The sequence below is a fragment of the Electrophorus electricus genome, chromosome 24 (assembly GCF_013358815.1).
Source record: "Electrophorus electricus isolate fEleEle1 chromosome 24, fEleEle1.pri, whole genome shotgun sequence".
NCBI classification, from domain to species: domain Eukaryota; kingdom Metazoa; phylum Chordata; class Actinopteri; order Gymnotiformes; family Gymnotidae; genus Electrophorus; species Electrophorus electricus.
In genome coordinates this window covers 5738231-5762991 of record NC_049558.1, presented here as the reverse complement: position 1 = coordinate 5762991, position 24761 = coordinate 5738231, and the positions used below count along the sequence as shown (strand labels likewise).

The 24761-nt window shown below is 44.2% G+C and overlaps 1 protein-coding gene across 2 annotated transcripts; it reads right to left on the bottom strand.

The window, feature by feature from the left end:
- Positions 1-139: 139 nt before the first annotated feature.
- On the bottom strand, positions 140-23993 carry tafa1a (TAFA chemokine like family member 1a). Of its 2 annotated transcripts, none has more exons than XM_027006988.2 (6): positions 23619-23993; positions 22587-22716; positions 3958-4098; positions 1349-1473; positions 1087-1148; positions 140-773 (listed from the first exon to the last, which is right to left on the bottom strand). In XM_027006988.2, the coding sequence occupies exons 2-5, from the start codon at positions 22714-22716 to the stop codon at positions 1122-1124; spliced, it is 423 nt and encodes a 140-aa protein (XP_026862789.1). In that variant the 5' UTR covers positions 23619-23993; the 3' UTR covers positions 140-773; positions 1087-1121. The 2 variants fall into 2 exon arrangements, with proteins under 2 accessions (XP_026862789.1, XP_026862790.1); XM_027006989.2 differs by having other exon boundaries at positions 3958-4095.
- Positions 23994-24761: the final 768 nt, after the last annotated feature.

The following is a 24761-nucleotide window of genomic DNA, read 5'->3' as shown; positions in this document are numbered from 1 at the left end:
ACAACTTCACCAACACCAGCAGTGGACCTAGAAAAGTTAGCATTCATACTTTTGCTTCACTGTACTTTTGCCATTCAAACTGTGCCTTTTTTAAGCTGTAGTTTCAGACATACACACAACACACCACACTTGTAACATGTCATTTTCATCTGCCAGGCTTTTTACTTTTACACAGTTTTAGTGTCTTCTCACTGCCACACAAACAATAATGTGTGTGGTTAAACAATACTGAATGCCTGAAAACAGATGTATGTTACACAAGATCTCAGAAATCCATTTTGGTCACGGCAGATAAGTTTGAGTGTGCATGTAAAGAAAGGAAGCCAGACAAGGGTTTTTCTCCACTCAGCCAGAGATGTGTTCTTCCTTCCAACAAGAATGAGAAGCTCATGTTTTTGAATGGCTGTAGGTGAGTTTGTCAGGTGAGCCCCCTCTGGAGAAGGAGCACCCAGGAACCCGCAGAAGAAAATAATTTTGGGCGAACTAAAGCTGGTACAAGAGAACTCAACAACACATGAGAAGTCTCAAATCACCCAGCATTTACAGCATGAAAGGAGATGTTCAGATGGACAGAAACAATAAAATAATCCAACGACAAAGAGTCTGTAGGCCAAGAAGAGCTCCTCAGTCAGCCAAACGGCAGCACTGTTTTTCAGAAGTCAAATGCCTAAAAACCTGACCCTAATGTAATGTCATGTGAGAGTTCACCAGCCCTCTGCCATTGGGGTCTTTGTTTTCATCCTCTTGTATCACCATTTCATCTTCTTATATCCCTGAGATGAGAAATGAAACAAGCACACATGAACATAACATTACTCAAAAACAAATCCATTTGCTGCTTCTCATTGCTGTGTGAGTGATTTAATTGTAGAAGCCGATTTCTGTCTGTAAAGCATCCTTGGGTTTGAGAAAGATACTATATAAATGTGACCAATAATAATAATTTGAGCATAAAAAAAATAACACCAAGTATCAATATTGGTTTGTTGCTGTATAAATATTATGATTATTTATTTATTTTTGAATCACATCCTTTATATTTAATCAAAGTGACCTTGTTACAGGGCATTAATAGAACATACAAACCTTTGTGATTGTTTTGCACTGAATGGAACCCATTGCTACAAGGATGTATATGGATGGGTGTTCTGTAACACACACACGAATCATAATTAAGACATTCATTTTTAATTCGTCTGGCACATGTAACATGTGCACCCCACACTTCATTCATGTGCACTTACTGCTGTAACAATGACCCATAAAGCATTTTTAGTGCTGTCTTATAAGCATACAGTGGGAATCCACATCTCTCGGAGCTAATGCCTGCAGATGAACTAGCACTCACCCTGGTGGTTTTAATTTTGTTCCCAGAGTAGCACATCCAGCCCGAGTTGTCTGGCAGAGTCTTGCACTCCTCTCCCTCCAGGCAAGGCTCCATCTCACACCACCACTTTCCAATCACTATCGAGGCTGAGGAGAAACACTGCAGTCACACATCACCAGCCCCAAACTAGATATGTTTCAGGCATTAAAGAGGAAGCTCGGACAAAGATGCTAAGCCATTTAATACCCGACTAAAAGTGGGAGGAGCTGACACTATGCAAATTACATTAGCAAATTTGAGCTTATCTGTTTTCCTTCACTTCCCGTGCTCTTAGCATTTCACTTGACTGTTTTTTTGTTTGTTTACAAACTGTAATACAGTCTAAAAGAGGTCTTTAAAAGAATCTGTAGACCTCCATAAACAGAGTTGGACACCATGGGTTCAGAGTTATATACACATTGTTATAGTAACCCCCCCCCCCCCCAATCAACTTACAGATAAATGGTGAAGAAAAAATCATTAATGGCTGCAGTTATATGATCATAGCATATACTATGATGGGGTTCCAGAAAGTTGTCGTTTTAATGCAATGCATGCTACATTGTGAAAAGCCTTGTACTGAGGTGAAGTGCTCCATTTGTTCATTTAAATCCATTTTATCCTGCGCCATCTAGAAGTCTAATATCTCAGACCCTATAATTCAGGCCGATTTGCTGCCAATAATAGGCCGAAATTGACATAAATACCGTTTAAGTACATGGTTCAACCGGGAGGCTTGTCAAAGGAACTGACATTGTAAACCTTACAAAAAGCTATCAGTTTCACTTTGTCGTGTGAAAGTGTGATCATTTTCAAATGGTGTGAACTGAGGCCATTATATGCACAGAAAAAGTGCTGGCACAGTGAGAGAAAATGTACCAGTGATGTGCTCAGAATGCTAAGAGCATTTTAAACTTTCATCATGCAGACATTTGTAACAACAGCATAATAATTACTAAGACTTTAACTAAGTTCAGTTTATCCATTATGGCAGATTATTATTATTCTTAAAATAAAGTGCATTTTAGTTTCCAATGTTTCATAGTTTTATATATATAGTCGGAATTGTAGTTTTAGTGCAATTGAACAATGACAAACTTTGCAGTACTTTCTACCTGCCATATAAGACACATGCGCTACAGAAAAACGAGAGGAAGCTACAGACTAAAGACAAAGTAGTCTTATCATTACTGGTTGGTTTATTTAGTTCAACATGAAAGGGTGCGAATCACCATTAATTCAAAAGTTATCAGCTCCATTTTTTTACAATGTGGCATCATTTCACTGACTTGCTGCAATGCTCAACTTTGTTGAGAACCGTTCCAATCCTGTACCAACTTCTCTTGGTTCAAACTGTACATTTTGTAGGTAAATCTACAGCTGCTCTTTTGAAGTGACACCCTCCATTTTTCTGCTCTTCCACTGATCCATTACTGGTTCAGCATGAGCAAGCTCACCACAAAAAATATCAATAAATGCAACACCTCAGGCAAGTGTTCCTCGTTTTGATTAAAATTCAGTTTATCTTTCGCCCTCATTCTCCAGAAAGTAAACAAAACATCTCATACATAAACTATGGTCCTCAATGTCATAAAGTCCTTTGACAGGCAGCAGTGGTGGCCATCAATACGGCTGCCATTCTGGGACGCCAGCCTCGTCTCACCCGCACCCATTTTTGAGAGGAGATAGAGGACATCGTCACTTAGCTAACTCCCCGTAATGGGCAGCAGTGCATCTTCGATATGTCCATCACCTCAGCTTATGTGCAAATCATAACCACCCACACTACAATGCCCAGCAGTAGAGAACTAGAGTTAAAGCAAACATGAGCATGTAATCCAGCCTACAGCAAGCACAGTAATTAGTTGGTCTCTACAGGCTGGTGTAGTAGCCAGATCATTAAGCAGGAGTCAAATGTGAGTGAGGTACTTTTCAGTTGGCACTTCTTTGCCAGGGGTTGAGGCTGAGGTTCCCCTCGCAGTGGCTGCTTGGAGCACATCATTTGTCAAAAGGACATAGTGGTAATAACGAGCAGCCCCGAGCACGACCGGGTTTCTGGGACGAGGAGCTACAGGAGGGCGACAGCACCTGCTCAAACACTGCTCAACACTTTCTGTCCTTGTTTTTGGGTGTGATGGTGTCTGTTCTGATGCTGCTCAAATCCAGACCACGGCAGGAAGCGTTTTCTGAGCTCTGGACTTGTGCTTGTGCTTTGGACCAAAGTTTAGTGGGGTTTTGTTTATTGTTTGGTGTAATGTCATGGATTTCATTAATCAATTAAGCACAACACGTCCAATCATGGCAAGATAAATGACGACACCTTCACACTGTGAATTTATTTCAAGCTCAACAGTACATACAAAAAGGTGCTCAGTGCGGCTAATGCTGCGCACTGTTTCCACACTGGGCTTAATGTGCATGAACCAAAAAGAGCCAAATCCCTGCTGGGCCAGCAACTCACCATCAGTTTGGTTGGAGTTTGGCTGCATTTAAGCATAAACCCAGTTGCTAACGCACCAACATGTCTGATTCCCTGCCTGGGAAGTGTTAGGTGGCACTGCGTGTTTTACCCTGCAACTGAACTCACTCACCATCCACACAGGAGGGCTTATTCCTGGTGGTCCCCGCCACTTTGCCCGGTAAACAGGAACACTTCACTGTCTGGGAACGCTCTTCAATCTTGTTTTTGTTGCAGCATCTGTGCGCGGCAATCACCTCACATGTCCCTCCTTCTGTCAAAAAGAAGGGCAGATCAATAAAAAACATCAAACCTCTGAGACAATTTGTCTGTTCTCCCACCTCGCTGTCATTCCTCATACGATGTCTCGGGCTAGTCTTACGCCATCACTAAAGTGCATTACCCAGTAGTCATATCGCTACTCTGCAGGTCATAAGAACTGAGAAGAGTGCAAAGTCCTCAAACGACAGTCCGGAAACTGGGTAGATTAAGGTATATCCCCCGCGGTTAGCGTGGGGCTGCGGCACTTAGAAAGAATGATGGAGTGTGCGTGTCGTGGCGGAGATGAGAGACCCCGAAGCGGGCTGCTATCGTGTAAAAGTGCATTAATGAGGAGGAAAGTGGAGTGAGAGAGTGACAGAAAAAGAGAGGGAGAGAGAAAAGAGAGAGAGAAAAGAGAGACAGAAAGAGCATGTAAAGACCGAGGCCCCGCAGTCGCGCACTGCGAGTGAGTGATTACCAAACGCTCCGGTGCGTCAGCCTCGGGGACCCCACACATCCACATGCGCACAGAATGCGGGGCTCAGGAACACCACTTAAACTGCACGCTACGCTGGGTGTCGAGATGCAAGCTCCTCAATCAATGGCATTACGCTCATCAGTGCCGGTGTGCAGTTGGGAGTGCGTACTGAGTCCCTGGCATGGAGAGATGGAGCGAAGCATGCCCTCAGGTTAGTCCCGCTTGACATGTGGCACTACTCTGCCAGCCTGCGGTCATGGCTTGTGTCATCAGAAAGAAACATCGTTTGGAGCAGTTAGTCACAGAAGGGCGAGAGACAGCGACAGAGAGACAGAGAGAAAGAGAGGGAACAGATACATCGTGTAGCACTGCACATGACTGAGAAAAGAAGTTCCAGTATCAGATGAATCAAACGTCTCGAAGCTCCTCGCCCAGGCCACATCCAGCCGAAGATCTAATACTCCCTGTACGGCTAATAGTGAGATAATCAATTAAACACAAACGCCGGTGAAGGCCACACATCAGAGCCATTCACTGAGACCGCTTGCCAGGATTCCAACCGACTGGAAGTGGATTGGTCCCCGCAGCTGAAGGCACGGTTTGCCTACGAGGAGCAGAGGGCAGAACACTGAAGACAGAAGCAGCAGGAGCAGGAGACGGCGGGGAATCCAACGAGGACACAGAGTTGCCTGAGCTAACTCTCCATTAATTATGAAGCAGTGAGGCTTCAGACAGAATACACAGGGGTTTATTTTCTTTAATGCGCAGTTTTAATTACAGGCCTAGTTTTTTGCTTTGATCTGCAGGCAGGGATAAAAATATAGAGTGAGAAAGCAGCTTCTTGACAGAAACATATGCACGTTTCTCTCCAAGCAAATAGGAGATAGGGGCTCTCAGAGGAGAAGTTGAAAATAAGCATTGTTAAATGTACTTTTAGAAATCAATAAAAATGTAAATAGTCTCCACTTCTCCAGCAGGCTTACGGCTTTCATTAACTCCAGAGTGAAGTCAGTCAAAACAGGGAGAAGGTGGGGGGGATCCGAGCCCCAGTCAGAGAAATTGTGAGGGAATGTGAGAGATAGTGTACCCCGCTGACTGTTCTAAAGGCGTATGCGAAAGGTTATGAATATTTAAAAAAACTGTGACAGTGGACATCTCAGAGCCATGTAAGGGAGTGATTGCTTTTCATATCCTTTGTGTGACTGAGGGACAGACGACTGCTGAACTCCAGGGCCCAGTGCTGTCGCCCTGGTAGACTGTGTGCACACACTCTTATTCGGTACATTAAACATGACGTGAAGTGCTCCAATTGCACTGACTTTGCTGAGCGTGAGAACAAGGGCAGCTCTTATGGTCAGTTAAGGGTGTGCATCATTGTGTGTTTCTATGTGTGTGTGTGTGTGTGTGTGTGTGTGTGTGTGTGAGCATGAAGTGAAACATGAAGCGAAACATGAACACCAATCGTTTTATCGGTCCCTACTGAGCAGAGCTGTGCTGTGTTTTGTGCTTCATCTTCCTCTCTTCCTCAGCCTCACAGCGTGCCCCGACCAAACCACAGGGCCTTGCTCACTTCTGTGCTTCTCCTTTCACCTGCCTGATCTTTAATGCTCATATATGTGAGCTGCACATCACATGAAGCTCACATTTCAAAGTTAGATGCTGACTTGTAGAGCAGAGATGGGTCTTACCCAGTATGGCGGCTCCCATTGGAGCTGTTTCATTTGCGCTGTCTTAGTTGGGGTTTCTTATACTGCATCTATGAAATTTATGACCAAATCTCATTTTTCACTTGAACTGTGGGCTCAACAGCAGGGGTCACGGCACCAGCCATCCACCCTGCCGCGCTGTGCACTGACTCGCAAGTACCTGCTCCACGGTTGCAGGCAGACAGCTGGATGGCAAGCACGGCCTGCGAGCCATGTCCTGATAATGATGCGTGGGAAAGGACAGCATCTGTTTTGTGATGACTGCTCTAAATCTTCACAAGTAAGAATAACACAGAAGAACTGGGGCCAAGGGGCTTGCGCTCTGTAAGGTTAACGCGGTCGACTGCTTGCGGTTGTTATGCGGCGATGACTCCTCAAGATTCTGAATTGTACAGGATCACTAGGCGTTGTAATAAAATACTACTGATAGAAATAACATAGCAGGATCGCGAGGAGCACAATGCGATGTTTCGGATAAGGCTGAAAACAGGTGCATTGGTTTACAATACAAGGCTACACAGATCAGCGGATAATAGAGGAAGTGAGGAAATGAAGGCAGTAGCAGATTTGCTCAGGGAGGCTGAAAGTGTCTGAAAAGGCGGGCAGGGGTACAGGCTGAAGCTTTTAAATGGACCTGCGCCATATTTGCTAAGGAGTACGCAGTAACAGTAGGCTGTCATCAAATCACTTTCAATAATTGTGTCTGTTTGATCCTCTGTCATAACAGGAGTCTCAGAACCTGCTGGCAAGGAGTTCTCACAGCAGAACACTGCCCCCTCCATGTTCCACAGCGCTCTCCAGCCCATGCTGAGCATCATGCTGCTGCCAGAATGTATTACTTCACATTTGGGCCAAACGATTTAACATCGTCAAAACACGGTACTTTTTTTTTTTTTTTTTTTTTTTTGGCCACACACTGCGTTTTTTTGGTGGGTATTTTATATTTTGATAGCAGGCCACCGAAGGTTGTTTACCAGATTTTGCTGCCAAATTCAACTGAATATTTCTGATACAGAGCTGCACAAATCATTTTGTGCTTCAGGGCATTTAGCCACTGACAAGAAATGTGCATTTCCAACTTGCTTACCAGGTTTTATTAACAGAATCACTTGGCGTACACTGGGCCTCGGAATATGGGACATGGAACGCACAGTTGAGAATATCTTGATGAAATCTCATCTTTAGGATTTCAGACCAGTGGGTGTGAGACTTTTTTACATTTGTGTGTCATCTCTTAAACTCTGATTTACGGCCTCCTTTGAAACACCTTCCCATACGGGGCACTGTTTTAGACAGAGTTGTACTCGTAACACATCTGCCTCATTTAAATGCTTTATCTGGTGTTGCAAGCTCGTCGCCCATCTTTCCTGTGAAACGCTTTAACTAGCGTTCCAGGGCAAAGGCAGGAATTTCGAAATGTAGGACTCCCTTCTGAAGCCAGACCTCTGGTTACTGCACCTGAAGTTATAACTCTGCTGCTTCGTTTCATGCTGTTCCATCACTGCTGTTAAAATAAGTCCGCTCACCAGAGCTGACGAGCTGTTCTGGTACACAGTCACAGATGAACAGCGAGTACCATGCTGGCTGCTGGTCAGGAACAGGTGAGATGAGGCCTTTTTTTAAACTAAAAGTGAAGGTATCAGGAGTTATATTACGAATGTAGGACATCATCAGTCCTTCCGAGTCCTTCAGATCCACATAGATGGGACACTGCGCTAGTGATTTAGGCTTAGCACCTGAGCTTTTATCTGCAGCGCCGAAGCGGTGGTCCTCGGACGCCCAGTGGGACAGGAGCCTGACACAGTTATAGTTCAGCATATGTCATGCTCGGAGAGTAAGGCAGCAGTCCTGAGGAGGGCTGTTATGTGTGGCACAGGAGCTGAAGCCACTGTTTCAGACTAATAGATGTAAGAACAGTGCAATGTAAGTTTCCACTGGAGGCCAATGAAGGTTCATTTTTTCCTTAGCAGCCCAAGGATATTATTGCATGCATATGACTATAATTTACACTACTACTCCTGCTCTTGCAGCTCTCTCCATCAAACACACCAGACCCACAAAACACAATCAACAGCGCATCAACATGCACTGTACGGCTCTGTCCGTGAATACATAAACTGGGCTCGGTGTGTGGAACTTGAGAGGTGGGGCAGGGTGGCCTCCCTTTATGAATGCAGTGACAAGCAACGCAGGGAGAAACAAAATCCAGGGCTGGTAAATCGCGCCAGTCCCTCTCCCAGCTGGAGTGCGTAGAGGTGGTGGGACTCCTCCGGGATTCAGCGCACAGACGCCACGACTGCACCGAGGCTCTGAGCTGACATTCAATTTAAACAGCTTCACTCGGGGTGAGGGAGACATTTGGCTGAACTGCCACCTGCTAAGCAGCACACACACTGACACATGCTGTAGCTACACTTATGCATAACCCTAACCTATCTTCAGTAACCAAAGACTTAGACTTACACACACACACACGCACACACATTTCCTGATCAACTTCCACGTTATTTAGCCTAAGCCGACTGTTAATAAGCCGATTTTGCTGAGTCAAGTCAAGAAAGTGACACCGCTCCTGTGTCACAAAGTGGACCATGTGTGGCTCAGTGGAGCTGAAGGTTTTGTCAAGGTGACCACAGTCTGACCGAGAGCTCAATCCCTCTGTGTACTGTGGCGAAGTCTGACAGCACTGTCAACAGCTCTGTCAATAGCAGCTAATGAGTCTGCAGATGGAACTCACACACGCACGCACGCACACACACACACACACACACACACACACACACACACACACACACACACACACACACACACCCTGGAACTCCACTGCTGCTGCACATCGGTCTGCACCGCTTTATCCTCCTGGGCTCGCGGTGCACACACCAGTGTTTCCTCCCCTGGGAGCAAAGTGAAATGGGCACCAGCTTGCTGATGAATTGCTGCTCTGGCACAACCCTCACAGCAAGTTTGTCTCCGATGAGATGGAGGGAGCACAGCACGCGTGACTGATGTTTCTCACAATCAAACCCATTTCCAGAGGAGACAGGGATGATCGCTGAGACGATAAGGGCAGAGGCATCATCTGTCCAGGAGCTGCTGTCCACGTCCATTACAGCTGGGCCTACTCCATCCACAGATCGCAGAACACTCGGACCATTAGCAGTCCTCTGGAGGGACGAGCTTGCCACCACTCCACGGGCACATACAGGCGAGTAAAACACTGCCGAAAATGAGATGTCAAAGAATCAGGGCGCTACAGTATGCTTGAGGATTCAAGGTCAATAATGACATGGAACTGGGTTTTACTTTTTTAAAGAACACATTGCAGTCACATAGCTGGCTATGATTTTGAAGACTTCGAGAAAGTTTTATGGAGCATTGGGATCGCTCTGTCTGTCTGTCTGTCTGTCTCTCTCTCTCTCTCTCTCTCTCTCTCTCTCTCTCTCTCTCTCTGTCTCACTCTCTCTCTCTCTGTCTCTCTCCTTCTTCTTGTATCTCATCAGCTGATGTCAGTCCAGTGGAGCACTGGTGTTCAGGGCTCTGAGAATGGCCTGATTCAGTGTAAGGAATTTTGCATGGGGAAATAGAATAGGAGGCACAGATATACATATGTTCCAAAGAGCCTACTACTGGTGGACTAAACACACACACACACACACACACACATGCACACACACACACACACACACACACGCACGCACGCACACATGGACGCACGCGCACGCACACGCACATACACACACACACACGCACACACACACACACACACACACACACACATACACACACACACACACACACGCACAAGGTCATCTGTGATTCTTAAAGCCCTCAAAGGCACAGAGAGGTGAATTTCTCCAGACTCTTCCTGGTGTGGATTTCTCTCCTCTCCTGCACTGCCGTCTTGTTGTTTTTTTTTTTTGTTGTTTTTTTTTGTTTTTTTTTTGAAATCAATAAAAATGTCTTGTCTATTCCCATACAGCTAAGGGCAATGTGCTTTAATAAGCGGAGCAACACAGTGCACTGCAGCCTGTAGTTTTTGCCCGTGACGTCTGAAGGCACGGGAGTATCTTTGCTTTCCCTGTCCTTTAGACCTTCTTAAAGCCTGACAATGTTCCTCACACCACACCAAACCCAGCAGAGGTGATTACATACATTTTTTCTCTAAAGATGAACATTTCGCTTCAGGGAGCAGTGACAGTGTACTGTAGACTAGGTGTGTTGCAACAATAAATTGATTCTAACTGATGCATCAATTCCAAAGGTTGTAATTCCGTCAATTAAACGTGTTCATCGATACATGACGTTCTTAAAAATATATATTTTTAGAGTTTATTAAAATATTCAAGAGTTTATTCCAATGCCTTACAAAAAAATCAGTGCCTCAGAAAAAAAATCAATATTTCATATCATGAAATCGTATCACACAGCCCTATGGTAGACAACACATTACATAATCTTGGTCCAGAATGACAGTTCTCTTATATCAGCTATATTGGACTAGTGCTGCTTGGGTGCCTGTTCTCAAAGGAAGAGGGCCTACTGGCCCTGAACAGGTCATGTATAAAAGTATGCTCCTATATGTAGAAATAGTGAGAATTATTATTTTAGTATCCTTATATAGATGTGGAAAAATTGTTACATGCTTTATGAAGGTTGACGCGACAAATGACAGTGGCCAAAATTTACGTCTGTAGTAACGGCTAATGTAGTTCAGTTATTTGAAAATGCTCAATAATTCCGAAGAGTTCCCTGAATGCCCCTTAGACAGGTAACAGGTAACTGTATGTTCGTACAATTATATTTAACACACTTAGCCATCGTGCCAGTTTTAGAGGGCGGCCAATTTTTCTATTCATTGATAATCTTTACTGTAGCTGCTTGAGCCTGAAGCTTAGCCTATTTATCAAAGAGGGTTTTGAGCGCTCTCCATGGTTATGAACTGTGCAATTATTTCTCAATCGTAAGCCTGAGGGCTCTGGAGGTAGCTTGTGTGTGTGTGTTCACGCCGTTAGGGTTGTGTACCTAAAATTGTGGAAGCCGTATGTTCATGTGTCAGGGGTTGTGGATGTCATGTTTTGCAGCTGGTTCCAGCCTGATCGGTGCTTGTGTTACTTGCTTCCAGAATCCAAGCAAAGGATTATCTGTCAGTGACATAAAGTAATACACAGCCTGTAACTTTACTTATAAATAAGAGGAATATAATTGCTTGTCTACCCACCTACCATTTAAAGTCTACTACCATGCTCAAACTTTGTAATCTTCCTAGTAATAGCACAACTTTAAAGACTATTTTTACGTAGATGCATTTTGTTGGCACTCGTGATGTGTCTGTAATTTATTATGTAAGTGACTCTTTGCAGCAGGGGAGATCTGAACTGAGAAACTCTGCCCTTTCAAATGAATTCAGTTACTGTTTCCCCAATATGCGCACTTCACACATGAGTGCAGCAAATATCAGTTACGAGCCTGAGAAAGCCGGTTGCATGCAACACAAAGGAACGAGAGGTTTTATAAAGACCACACATGCTTCTCAGCACCGCCGTCCTCACACGAGGCAGAGAGCCAGTCCGCCGAGGGAGACTCGTTAAACAAGTAAGCAAACAAACAAACAAACAAACAAACAAACGAAAACGAGAAAGAGAGGACCACAGATCCGGTACGTGACGCCTGTGCTGATTTTAGAGTGGGATGAGCAGAGGGAGATGGGGGAGAAGAACAGAGGGAGTGGAGGAATATGGAGGCATAGCCAGACACAGAGAAGGAGAGAGCTGAGACCAGATCCCGCAGGCAGTATATTCGACCCTATCAATATGTGCTCGCTCAAAGCCCGTCAGCACGCTGTTGCATTCAGAAGGGCAGATGAAGCAACACACCGCTGACTGCGCGGCTGATCTGGGGCGTGAAATCATATTCAGCCTCCACCGCGGGGCCTTAGGGAAGGCCGCCCTGCGAGGAAATAACGCGGCGGCAGCTACTGGGTGCGGAGATGCCTCGGAAAGCCGGCGCTCGTGCAATCTCGCAGGTGACCTCAAGTAACGGGGCAGGGGATCAGCGGCGTGGAATGCCGGCAGAGGCAGAGAGAGACAGAGAGAGAGAGGGGCAGAGAGAGAGAAAGAGTCACACTCCAGAATGTGGAGTGAGAGAGTGAAAGAATAAGACACGTTCTGTCATACACCGACAGGTGGGCGCAGCAGTATCGTGGGTGTGCACGCCCCGTGCTCAGGCATGCTTGGGCGTTAATCGCTGTTCCAGGGCTCCATCTTCGCTCCTCCGGCGTGAACTTTCTGCCCGTCCCCCTGTGGAAGCTCGCTGCTCCCCAGAGGAGGCAGCAGTGTGTGGCGGGGCCAGGTGTGGTGGGCGTCCAGACCCGGTTCCTCTCTTCCCCACGCTGCGGCTCCTAGCTGTCCGCAGTAATTATGAGTGCTTCAGCGCCTCGCTGGGGTCGTGATGGGACTCGTGGAGAGGCGTCATCATAAACTCAACAGCCTGAATAATTTTCCCCTCAACGCTGCGGAAAAGTGTTTCAGACAAACACAATTATGCGGTGAGGGGGTTTCAGCCCACATACATGTGGAACTGAGACATGAGAGCTTGCCAAACGGGCAAACTCGATTTGCTCTGGTGCATATGAGCAGAATAAAGCACGTACACCTCGCGTTATCCAAGGCCGAGGTGGGCTGAGCACTCCGTTTGTTTACTGAGACACAAGCTTATCTAAATGTAATGGACTGTTTGACTCTGCTGTTTGGGACGACTAAGTCGGCTGGGAACCCGAGTACTAAAAACTCCCGGCTTCATCCATCATCCTCAGAAATACAGCACCAAATAGCCTCTTCACTCTTTCCTGGGCTTAGAAATGTAAGCAGCGTGAGGCGTGGTCGCCATCTCTTTACTGAGCAACCCTTCACACACCTTGCGCTGTACACCAGCGCTTTCACAGCTGGTGCCGGAAGCCATCATTTTGAGCGTCTACTAAAAATGTTTCTCGTTAAAAGTTCAACCTAAAGTGGATACAGATTGAGTTTACTGTTTTCATTAACTGGTTCATTAACGTATAACTTGCAAACACTTTGGGTGTGTGTGAGCACGTGGTTTTTGTATTAGGTATATATGCTCCCCTTTGTTTACTGACACCTACAGCTACTACCAAGTTCCTAATTATGCACAAAAACTTAATTAGCCTGCTAATTTATGATACTGCCCTCACTTCTGGACCCAATTAAAACCTCTAAATAGACTTTGATATAATAAGGTAATGGTGATTCATTCTGCGATATCTCCCTTAAGACTTTCAGACTGAAAGAATACATAATCAGTTAAAGAAAGGATTCCATATGATGCCATGAAAGGATTTGATGACATACATACAACCGTGCACACACACACACACACACACACACACACACACATTATATATATAGAAATTACTCTATTCTATCTCCAAACAGTAATTAGCAATTTAACTGACTGCATCTGCAATCCATAGCCACTGATGGCCCCTCTCACCCTTATAAAGAGCATGGGCCATCATTTTCGAGCAGATTCAAGGCCATCAAATATAACTATCACAGTGACTTTTAACTTGGCCTGCTCAAAAGAACAGAGACATCCAGTGTTGTGATTGAAAGCAACAGGCTCATTTCTAGTTAGGACAAAATCTGTTGATTCAAAAACTGATTCAGGCAGTGACTAGATTGACAAAGGAACACTAAACATTAAAACCTTTACAGATTTACATCATACACAAGCCCTACAGCATACAAGAATATTATTCTGTTCTGATCAGACCTCCTGAATACCAAACAGGTTGATGCATTAGAAAGGAACCAAACAATTGATGAACCTCATATGGACTTCTTATGCATGTTTAGTCATAAGTGCATGCATTTTCATAAGCATGTAAATGCACATCTGTGAAAGCCTGTGAGATGCTGTGCGATTCTGTTAGTGGTGCAGGGTTCTGTGCTCTCCCAGTGATGCCTGTGAGATGCTGTGCTATTCTGTTAGTGGTGCAGGGTTCTGTGCTCTCCCAGTGATGCCTGTGAGATGCTGTGCTATTCTGTTAGTGGTGCAGGGTTCTGTGCTCTCCCAGTGATGCCTGTGAGATGCTGTGCGATTCTTTTAGTGGTGCAGGGTTCTGTGCTCTCCCAGTGATGCGTGCACAATGAGGCCTGAATCACACTGGGCCAATTTAACTCTCATTACAAAGATTAGTGTTCACACAGCCTGGGGAAAGAAAAACAAATTAATATGTCTTAATTCAAGCCCAGCTATTTCATGGCTTCACTTAATTCACATTATCTCGGATGACTTAATGATATACACATTTTCAATAAAACTTGGTAATGTCTCTTGTGCAATCTGAATATCTTTGTGTTGAGTCCAGAATGTATTCAGTGTTCACTTACTATCCAGTATTATTCTGATAGGTCTTCGAATGCCAACCCCACACTGCCAGCCAGTGAAGGCAGAGTCACTTATCTCCCTGCTGTTTGCCCTGTCGATCTTAGTAAGCTCTGTTCTGAACAAACAGTGCTTTAGAAAAAGGAAGAGATCTTAGGGGCTCCAGCAAAGTTTGCCCCGCGGAGCAGTTTTGGGGCTAAGTTCTATACTTTCTGAAAAGGTCTGTGTAGTCTTTGTATGACTTCAGTATGACTCAGTAGAGCAAGATTGCCTGAAGACCTGTCTCTCTCTGTGGCCCTCTCATTCTTTAAAAGAGACCACTTCTATAGCATACTGCAAATATGGGGTTATTACCGATGGGGGCCAGTGGAAGGACTTTTGTTGGAGGGCTTTCGCTCTCAAACACTCCTGCCTGCTTTTTTCCCCTCTTACAGACATGAGATAAGACAAAGCAGGCCTGACAAGCACTCTCTCATACGAGAGTACTCTCACATTCCACAAACATCCCAAATCCTAGCCCAAATAGACATCTACTTCAAAGAACAACATGCAGATGAAAACTGTGCAAAACGCAGCACTGATACACTCTATCGACACATTCTATAGAGAATTGTGACATTTAACAAGTAAATGTATCAGGCAGTGAATGATGAGTACAAAGAAAATAGCCATTAAATCCATGAGTTGTGACAGATCTTGTGTTATACTCATCAGATAAGATTCACCTCCCCACCAAAGATGACTGTTTCTTCCATTAGCAGCGCAGCACTTTTTGATTGATCGCCACTATTCGTTTGGTTGATAGCTTTTAGCTTAAGCATGCAAACAATTAGCCCACGCTGCTACCTCCACTGCTGCAGGGGGAGATGGGACGCAGTTGCCCCAGGAAAATTCCTGGCCTACCCTGGCATGTTTATTAATGCATGGTGATTGTATTGGAAGTTGCCGGCTGTTAGCAGTCGGCAGTGTGAAATGACCGAGTGGAGTGTAATCAATTAAGCTGTAGGCAACCAAAATCCATTTTTCCCAACCGGAGCCTGTAGATTCTTCAATTATTCCTGCTGTTTAAACAATTACACACAAGTATGCTTGTGTTACATAGTCTGAATTATTCATTGAGCCAGCAGGAAGGGATGTTTAGCTGCACACAGGCAGGGTCAAATTTCCCACCCACAGATGTGGCAAGCAGAACCCAGAAAAATAAAGCAAGTGGCCAAGTCAGACCCTGGTGCATGCTGGGAGACGTAGGCAATTCTCCTTGAGCAGTGATTGAGGATGCACATTTAAAGCCTCATATCTCCTAACAAAGATTCAGTCTTCACTCCTTTTAAATCGATGACTGTCATATGTGTCCTTCAGCTGCTTAATGCACTTTGCTTTCTAAATTCAGCTCTGAAAAGTTTACACACTGACAGGCCATTTCATATTCTCTCTAAAACATGAGAGCATTGCTATAATGCATAAAGGCCAATACCCGGCTGTTGGCCCACTGTGTGATTTCAGGAGCCACCTCTGTGATTCATAAATCATAGAAGGACTATTTTCTTACTCACAAATGATATGTTGCATTTCCATCTCGAGATGGTTGGATTTTAAGGTGGAACAACACCCGCTCTCACAACTGACTGCGTTCATTCTAATTCTGGAGCTGTCAACATTTGTTTCTGAAAACGAACACATTTGCAACTCCAACAAAGCAATAAGGTTGTTTGGCTATGCAACACTAGTTGTGTCTCTGTGCGCTGCCATTCTGACCAGATTTTCAGAGGATCAAAAAAAAAACAAAGCTCTTGTTCACTGAATTAGAGTTATAATAAAGTTATAACATAATAAAGTTATAACAAAATAAATTAGAGATCAGTTTCACTGTTGCTGTTGGGGTGCTGGAACACCAACATACCTTCCCCCTATGTACAGATAAATAAAAAGACACATCATATTAAATATATAAAGGTTTTGCAATATTCAAACACTTGGAAGAGTAATATGGAATAATGAACAAAAGAGAAATGATAGCAGTGTGATGTATGACTGCCAGTGAGGTGAGTAATAAGGGGACATATATACATGTGCACACACAGATTTATACGTAAATTTTTATTTTTCGCAATCCATAGTTAATGGTTCTTTACTGTTTGTGTAAAGGTAAACAAGATGTTTCTTAGGTTATCCAAATTCAGCATGTTAGATTAACCTCACAAGGTTGCCTGATATGACAAGAAGTGTTGATCATATGGTCTCCGGTTATTCAGGATGTGGAAGAAGCAAGTCTCATGAGGTTAGAGAAAAATGATTGATTGAGAGAGAGAGAGAGAGAGAGAGAGAGAGAGAGAGAGAGAGAGAGAGAGAGAAAGAGAGAGTGAATATCGGGGGACAGAAAGTGACATGCGGCAGATAGAGGAGAGCCCAGGGCCAGACCTGCACGAGTCAGGCCTTGTTCTTACAGAGAAGTGGCCACTGTCACTAAAGATGGATGGAAGAGTTAGAGATGGACACCCGCATCCCTGCCAAAATAATGTGCCTTCAGGACCTCTGTTATATAAAGCTATTAAACTGTCAGCGCGGGCCAGAGTGCATGTAGGCGGACTACCTTTGTTTTGCAGAAGATCAGAAGACGGGGACAAAAGCTCCCTTTGCTGTGGGTGCGGACGCACACGTGTGCCCTAGCTCAGTGAAGAGCGCGGCCCACAGAAGCGGCAAGTCTCTGCGGCCTGTTTAACGGCCCTGACGTATTTAATGCAAACCAGGACAGGGGAGATGTGGCAGCTCTTCTTGGGCCCTGATTCTGTCAAAGGTGTTTTTTTCCACAAAAGTCCTCGGACACGGTGGGCGGCCTGAACAAGCGCATCAGTCAGCAGGCCCCACGCTCACCCCCACCCCCACGCCTACCTCCACCCCCAGTTCAGCTCAGAACTTTTGCCCTGGGCTGACGTTTGAAGACCCATTAAGCACTACTTGTGTGTCTCCCTGGAAGGCTGCACGACACTGACGGTTTATGGGGGCCTTCGGCTGGCCCCTACAAGGCAACACACGCCTTCGCTTCTCATGCAACATTCCTGTTGTAAAATAGAGCAACATTTCCTTTTCCCTATATCAGATGTTTCCTCAAGTCATAGTGGAAAATTTTACTCGTGCACGTTTAGCGGCAGGTGCCCAGATGAACTGGGTTTGCAAGGCTTTTCTCTCAGATGCAACAGCAGCACACCAACAAAGCAGAGTGTTCTGCAGGAGTCTGTGTGTGCTGGAGGAATGAAAGGAACATCTGGTGAATAAAGAATATAAATCATGGGAGCTGAATTGTTTATACTCATGTTCATAGCCCAAAAGCTTTGGAAAGCTTAAATGACTAGCAAAAGAATTGCAAGAGAGAGTCATATAATGACTATTGTACTATACTGGCAATGGAGGACACCAAGAAGATGCGGTAAAGACACTAGTAAAACCAGTAAAAGACTACTAGACTGAACATCAGAGACATTGGTGGTGGCTCCAACTCATTTTTAGGTCTGAATCCCAGCTGTACAATGTGTCAAAACTGGCTGGCAGCAGCAGCCCAGTCTAAGATACACCACCCCTGGCTTCATGTGCATTATAGGCCTTTATCCTCTCAGACTGGTGATAATGATGGTAAACACCTACTACACTCAGAAGTGGCAGGGAATAAAAAAGTGAGCAAATGAGAAAATGGGTGAAATGTCATACAGACATAAACATCTTAGTTGAGCTGCTCAAAGCCTCTAAAAAGCATCTGATTAAAAAAAAAACAGACTACACACTATTATGCGCTGTGGTTGTGGTCAAAAGGGAAGCACCGTATTGATCTAGTGTTATTTGTGCAATCCCACTGAGATCTTTACTAATGCACACAGTCACTAATGATAAGAAATGTTTAATATCTTCACCATCCTAGAAGGTTGCCTACGGTCTTCAGCTACGGACAACTGTGCAACAAGCCATACCAACAACTGAGGAACGGATGGGCCAAGAGATTAAATGATGTCTTCTCCACTGCCTTCAACATACCAATACTCAGGTGAACCCCTAAAACACGGAGCCAACAATTCAAAGAAACAATATCGTTTATAGATTTCAGCGAATTTTACAGCAGATATATTGGCTTCCCCGGAATGCATTTATTTCAGCTCCTGCTCTGTTGTCTACTAGAGATAACTGTCTGTATCTCTGTGTGTGTGTGTGTGTGTGTGTGTTTGTTTCTTTGTGTGTGTGTGTGTGTGTGTGTGTGTGTGTGTGAGTGTGTGTGTGTGTGTGTGTGTGTGTGTGTGTGTGTATAAGGTCTACTCCGGTCATGGTTGGCCAAGACAAGAACATTTCCTACATCTGCAGAGTTCAAACTCATGACAGTAAAATACGGTGCTTACACATGCATGAAAAACAACATTTGCTCTGTCCTGTTGCTTCTGTCTACAGCGAATAAAGACCAGCTCTCATGATTCACTCGCCCTCATCTGCCCGCCTGAGACTCGGGCTGGCGGAACAGCCGGCAGAACATCTGCGGACGGAGATGCTCACTCTTCCTCCCTCCCTCCCCTCGTTGCTCTCCTCCCTCTCTCCCCTCTCTGTCTTCTGCTCAGGCCCCCTCCTCCTCCAGACACGCGCGCACACACACACACACACACACACACACACACACACACACACAATCATCTATTCCGTTCCCTGCAGGTAGGAAACGCACTACTGCAGGCCTTCTGAGTTGAGCTCAAGCCTGCACATTGCCAAGTGAATTCCAAACACATGCAGGCCCAACCCCAGTGGACAATTATGTGCCCATTTGTATTACTGTCCAGCGAAAGGCTCTGGAGCAGCTAGGCCTGATGTTTTGATGTATGAACTACATTGCACTTGGAAAGTCAGTGGAAACATGGCTGATGGGAAATAAGAAAGTATGACAGGGCTACAAAAGACAAATCTCACAGCATGAAGTCACTTACAGCCTATTCTCACATGAATTCAATGGTGCATAAAAAAATTTTCAAGCTGTTACAGACAATAAAACTGAAATACAATACAAGAAGGAACACAATCATTAGAGGGAAAACAGAATCAATATTTTCTATTACTGTAATAGAGGCAAATGTTCTTTTTCTGTAACAGAATTTGTGACTGAGGTATTTTGTTCCATTTTTAACAGACTCTCTTTGACCTGTTTTTCACCTTTTCTCCCTTTCAATTCTGACAGTGATTCTTCACCTGCATTTACTGTATCTCCACCCCCAAACTTTCCATGGTTTTATAATGAAAGCTACAATTCCATAAACTACTTATTTGTTTTCAGTGGTCTCTCTGGAAATTCATGTAGAAACAACAGATTCTTAATAACTGTTCTGAACTTCTTTAAACAAAATCAGAACATCCAAATGATCTCAACTCACTCCAAAAACTACAAGGAAACACCATATTTCCACTTTTTGCTGGAGCTATTTCCTGAAGTTGTTTTGGTCAACAGTTACATTAATGACTTTGATGAAAGGCCCAATACCCAAACACTTACAATTCATGACCTGTCAGGCCTGATACCCAGGCCAATCCAACAGACTCAAAGCACTCAGTGCATTCACACACACACACACACACACACACACACACACACACACACACACACACACACACGCACACACACACACGCACACACACACACGCACACACACACACACACACACACCCTTTCGAAACTGCTGTCTGAGGTGTTTAGGGCATGATGGTGCCAGCCCATAGTAGTCACAATAGCACCTAAACGCACCACATAAGCTCCCAGCTTGGCTGATAGTAGACCAAATTCAAGTAATTTGTACCACCAGGAACATGTGAATTTTTTTTTAGTTTTAGTTTTAGTTTTAGTCTTCTCTTGTCTCTCTTTATCAACGTCCATGTCTCAAAGAATAATATTTTAGAAATACATGCCCATCTTTCTGCAGATTTTAGGAATCTACGTTTTTTAGAATGTCACAGATGTCCTAAATTTTGCCGTATTCTTCCATTTTAGAATAACATATGGGCACTTAAACACAATCTCAAGTGATTCATTCCTCTAGCACCAAAAGGCGAATGTCATTTTACATGGCATCGCTAAAGCTCATAAAAGCTCAATCTGTGCTGAGGTCCATCAACATTGTTACCCAGCTTTACTGCTGCCGAAATCTCTTGTGCAAACATACTCAGCCCGGAAGTAACTGGGTGTCACACATTGTCCCTATATGGAATATTTTCCGTTCCCTGAAATGGCTCATTTCACCTCGGCCTCAGATAAGACAGCATCTGAGGCTTCCCATTTGTGCACTGTCGCCATGCCGCTCCCAGAGCCCCTGATTTCAATAGGCATTTCAGAACCACAGGCAACGTATGTGTGTAGCTGCAGAGGAAATCAAAACAGGGGCTTTTATTAGAACAGAGAAAGGAATAAGATACTTAGTGCAACAAGAGTGATATAATTCATCTAAAGCATGAGGTATAAAATCAATTCCAATTGAGGATCCAATCCCAGTAAAGTGGTTCAGGCTGGATCAGTTAACGTGAGTAGTCCCGGCTGCATTTGCTATTAGCCCTCTCAATTTGAGGTGTGAGGTTACAAGCAGTGTTTCAGCTCCATAACAAATGAGGCACCAAAGAGAAGCTACTAAAGTGCGAGGCAATATACTGGACAAATGTCGCGATCTGTACAGAAGATCCATAATGTCAGGCATTTGGAGTACTCTGCTATTGTTGCAATCTCCATTCTTAATTCTCTCAATCATTAGGACTGTATAGTATTGTAATTACCCAAGTTACATCACTGCATTAGTCAGGTCTTAGCACTCCTGGGCATTCTTTGGTGATTGAGAAGCATAATTATTCTATACAAAAATGTCAGAACCAGTGAAAATAATACTGATCAAGCTAAATTTACAGATAGATTGTATTATGTATCTTGTTATAAATACAGTCATTGTGATCACCACTGATGTAGATGCAGTCTGGGATACATCATCCCTGTGCTATTTTTATAGCTATACTCCTCTCCTGTGATGCCTATACTTACCACCTGCCACAAGCCAAGACAAATAACTCTGTTAGATGATAAGGACATAAAGAGGAGCAGAAGCTCGATACGTCCTCCATCTCCTTTGTGCCTACATTGTACAGACACTTTTGTCTTCTCGTTTGTGTTTCAAACCACCCGGCCACAGTGCATCCGCCACTTGCACACAAGCGAAGCAAAGATGCCATCTAAATAGCAGTCTAATCATGGCAGCTATGAATGGCTTTTCGCCACCCACGCGGTGTTTTCACGTGGTTGGCCAATGCAAAGCAGCACTCTGGAGTCTGTGGTGGCTCTCACTGAGGTCAAGCCACGCAGCCGAAACCTTGAGGGAGCGCAACTGTGCAGTCGCCGTAACAAGATGTTCAGCACCTGCGTGCAAGTGTGTGTGTGGCTGTGTGTGTGTGTGTGTGTGTGTGTGTGTGTGTGTGTGTGTGTGTGTGTGTGTCTGTGAGAGAGAGAGAGAGTTTGCCTTTATGTTGAAACACTGCTGCTAGAACGAATAAAATAGTTCAGAAACACTCTACATCACACGCTACATCACAATCTACAGTGTAACGTATGGAGTAACAATGTGTTACAATGTATTCATAAGATGCATTCACTCTAGTCTGCGATATTCTGTCTTGTATTATATAAATACAAGATATCAATACATTGTTGCACATTGTTACTAAGTATATTACAGTGTAACTAATGGTAGCTCGACTTTGTAATCATGGCTGTGTACTGTAAAGTGTTGCTACCTATTCTTATATGTCACGCTGATATTCAGAGAGAAAACAATTGGATGTTGAGCTAAAGCAGAGGAGTGAGATACTTCAGCAAACTTCAGCAGCCCCAGGGTGCGGCGTGAGACGAGGCAGGACCAGACTCACCAAGGATCTGAATGTTGGTTCCAGGAGGCGCCAGGTGTTGCTGTATTGTCTCGTAGAAGGTGGCATCACACACCAGCATGACTGTCACACTGATCCACACCCACAGCAGCCAAGACATCCCCACACTCATCTGCAGAGACATACACCCACACGTGCACATCCACATGCGCACACGTACACACGCAGACAGACACACATATACAGATTTTCGTATCTGTTTTCTTTGGTACTTCTGTCTGTATCGTTCTGAAACTCTCGTTTTTTTTCATCCTGTCTCTGCATCTCTCCCACATCTCATACTAATGCATTACATACTGTATCCTGTTTTGTCCACCTACACACACACACACACACACACACACACACACACACACACACACACACACACACACACACACACACTTCAGTAATGTAGCTTTTGCTATAGAAAGTATTTTACCCATCAACTTTCTACACCAACTAAATGTGCTCGAATTTATAAACGACTCCAGCTGCAAAAATCATATCTGTTCTATCCTATTTGTCATTCTGAGTTCAGGGATAGATAGAGTTTCCCTCCCGATTCAATCTTTAAGCCTCTTCCTCTCTGTCTTAGCACAAATTTACATCAAAGTGACTTTTTTCCAAACAGCTTGCAGCTAAATGTGTGTGACTGCAGATAACAATAAAGTATATATGATGTGGGAAAAGTTATATAATACAATTTTTTATATGTTGTAATATAATTTTTCGCAAACTCAGAAAAAGAAACTACTTCATGGAACTTAATTGCACAACCGCAGTTCTGTGATACAAAACGCATACCCACGTCGAGCATGTCTTTAACCGACTCTCCTTCTCCTGCTTTCTCTGAAATCATCTGAATTCATCCTTACCAATGCTCCGACATAACGGTCCTAAAAAACTACATGATACACCGAACCTCGTTCTCTCAGGTTTAAACGCCGCACACCACGTCCACCTTTCTAACCGTTCAACGATACAGCGATACAGGATTTGGGAACAAATCAATCACAAAATATATTTTCTTACCTGTGTTATCTAGAAGCAACCAAAGAAGGGACTCAACACGTTGTTAATCCATCCATTATGAACTTGTATAATATCCCCTTGTCCTAGTTCTGTTTTCCTAAATGAACTCTCACAGCTCCCTCGTGTGTAGCCTGCTTAGCCCGCTCTTTCTTCAAGTACACGATGAGCGAAATCTCAAGTGAAAGAGGGCAGTGCTGTCACTGCTATATAACATTTAAAAAGAGCTTGGAAAAGGTGTCGCTGTCATTTAAAGGACCGGAATCCCTTTAGTGTCACCATTGAAGCGCTATTTCACTAGAAAAGCCGCGACCATGATTTTCTGCTTCACATTTAAGCACATGTGAAGAAAGAGCAGGTCTGGGGACTATCGCTCGCTCGCTCGCTCGCTCGCTCTCTCTCTCTCTCTCTCTCTCTCTCTCTCTCTCTCTCTCTCTCTCTCTCTCTCTCACACACACACACACACACACACTCTCTCTCTCTCTCTCTCTCTCACACACACACACACACACACTCTCTCTCTCTCTCTCTCTCTCTCTCTCTCTCTCTCTCTCTCTCTCTTTCTCTCTCTCTCTCTCGCACACACACACACACACACACACACACACACACGATGTCGCTCCCTCTCGGTCTTTAGGTAGGAATGTCTGATCCAGGGCTTTTTTTGCAGAAAAGTGAAAAAACGATTTGTTTTCATCCACTGTGACTGCGTGACTTTCAAAACGTGACATTGGCTTGTCAAGAGAGACAAAATAATTTATTTATCTATTTCACACTTAACTGCATAACTTCTTTTATTTCACTTGTACTTTACACTTTACAAAATGCTGCCCTTGACATTTAATCTTTACACTGGATTCAATTTTGGTTTGGTTTTGCCAGGATTCGCATTTCCCGCATCTTTCTCTTCCCATCTTCTTCACAATCAATGGTATTCTCTGTATGTATGTAAAGTTAGAATCTAAATGTCAAATCATAGCCTGGGGGAGGAACATTTTTATATGCATCTGTCCGTATGAGCTTCTCCATGTTCTGCAATATATTAACTTACCTGTCCATAATATGTCCAAACCTAATACGGCCAGCATTAGCAAGGATGTTTAGAAGAGATGTCACAGATTTGTTGCCAAATATCATATGTTTGGG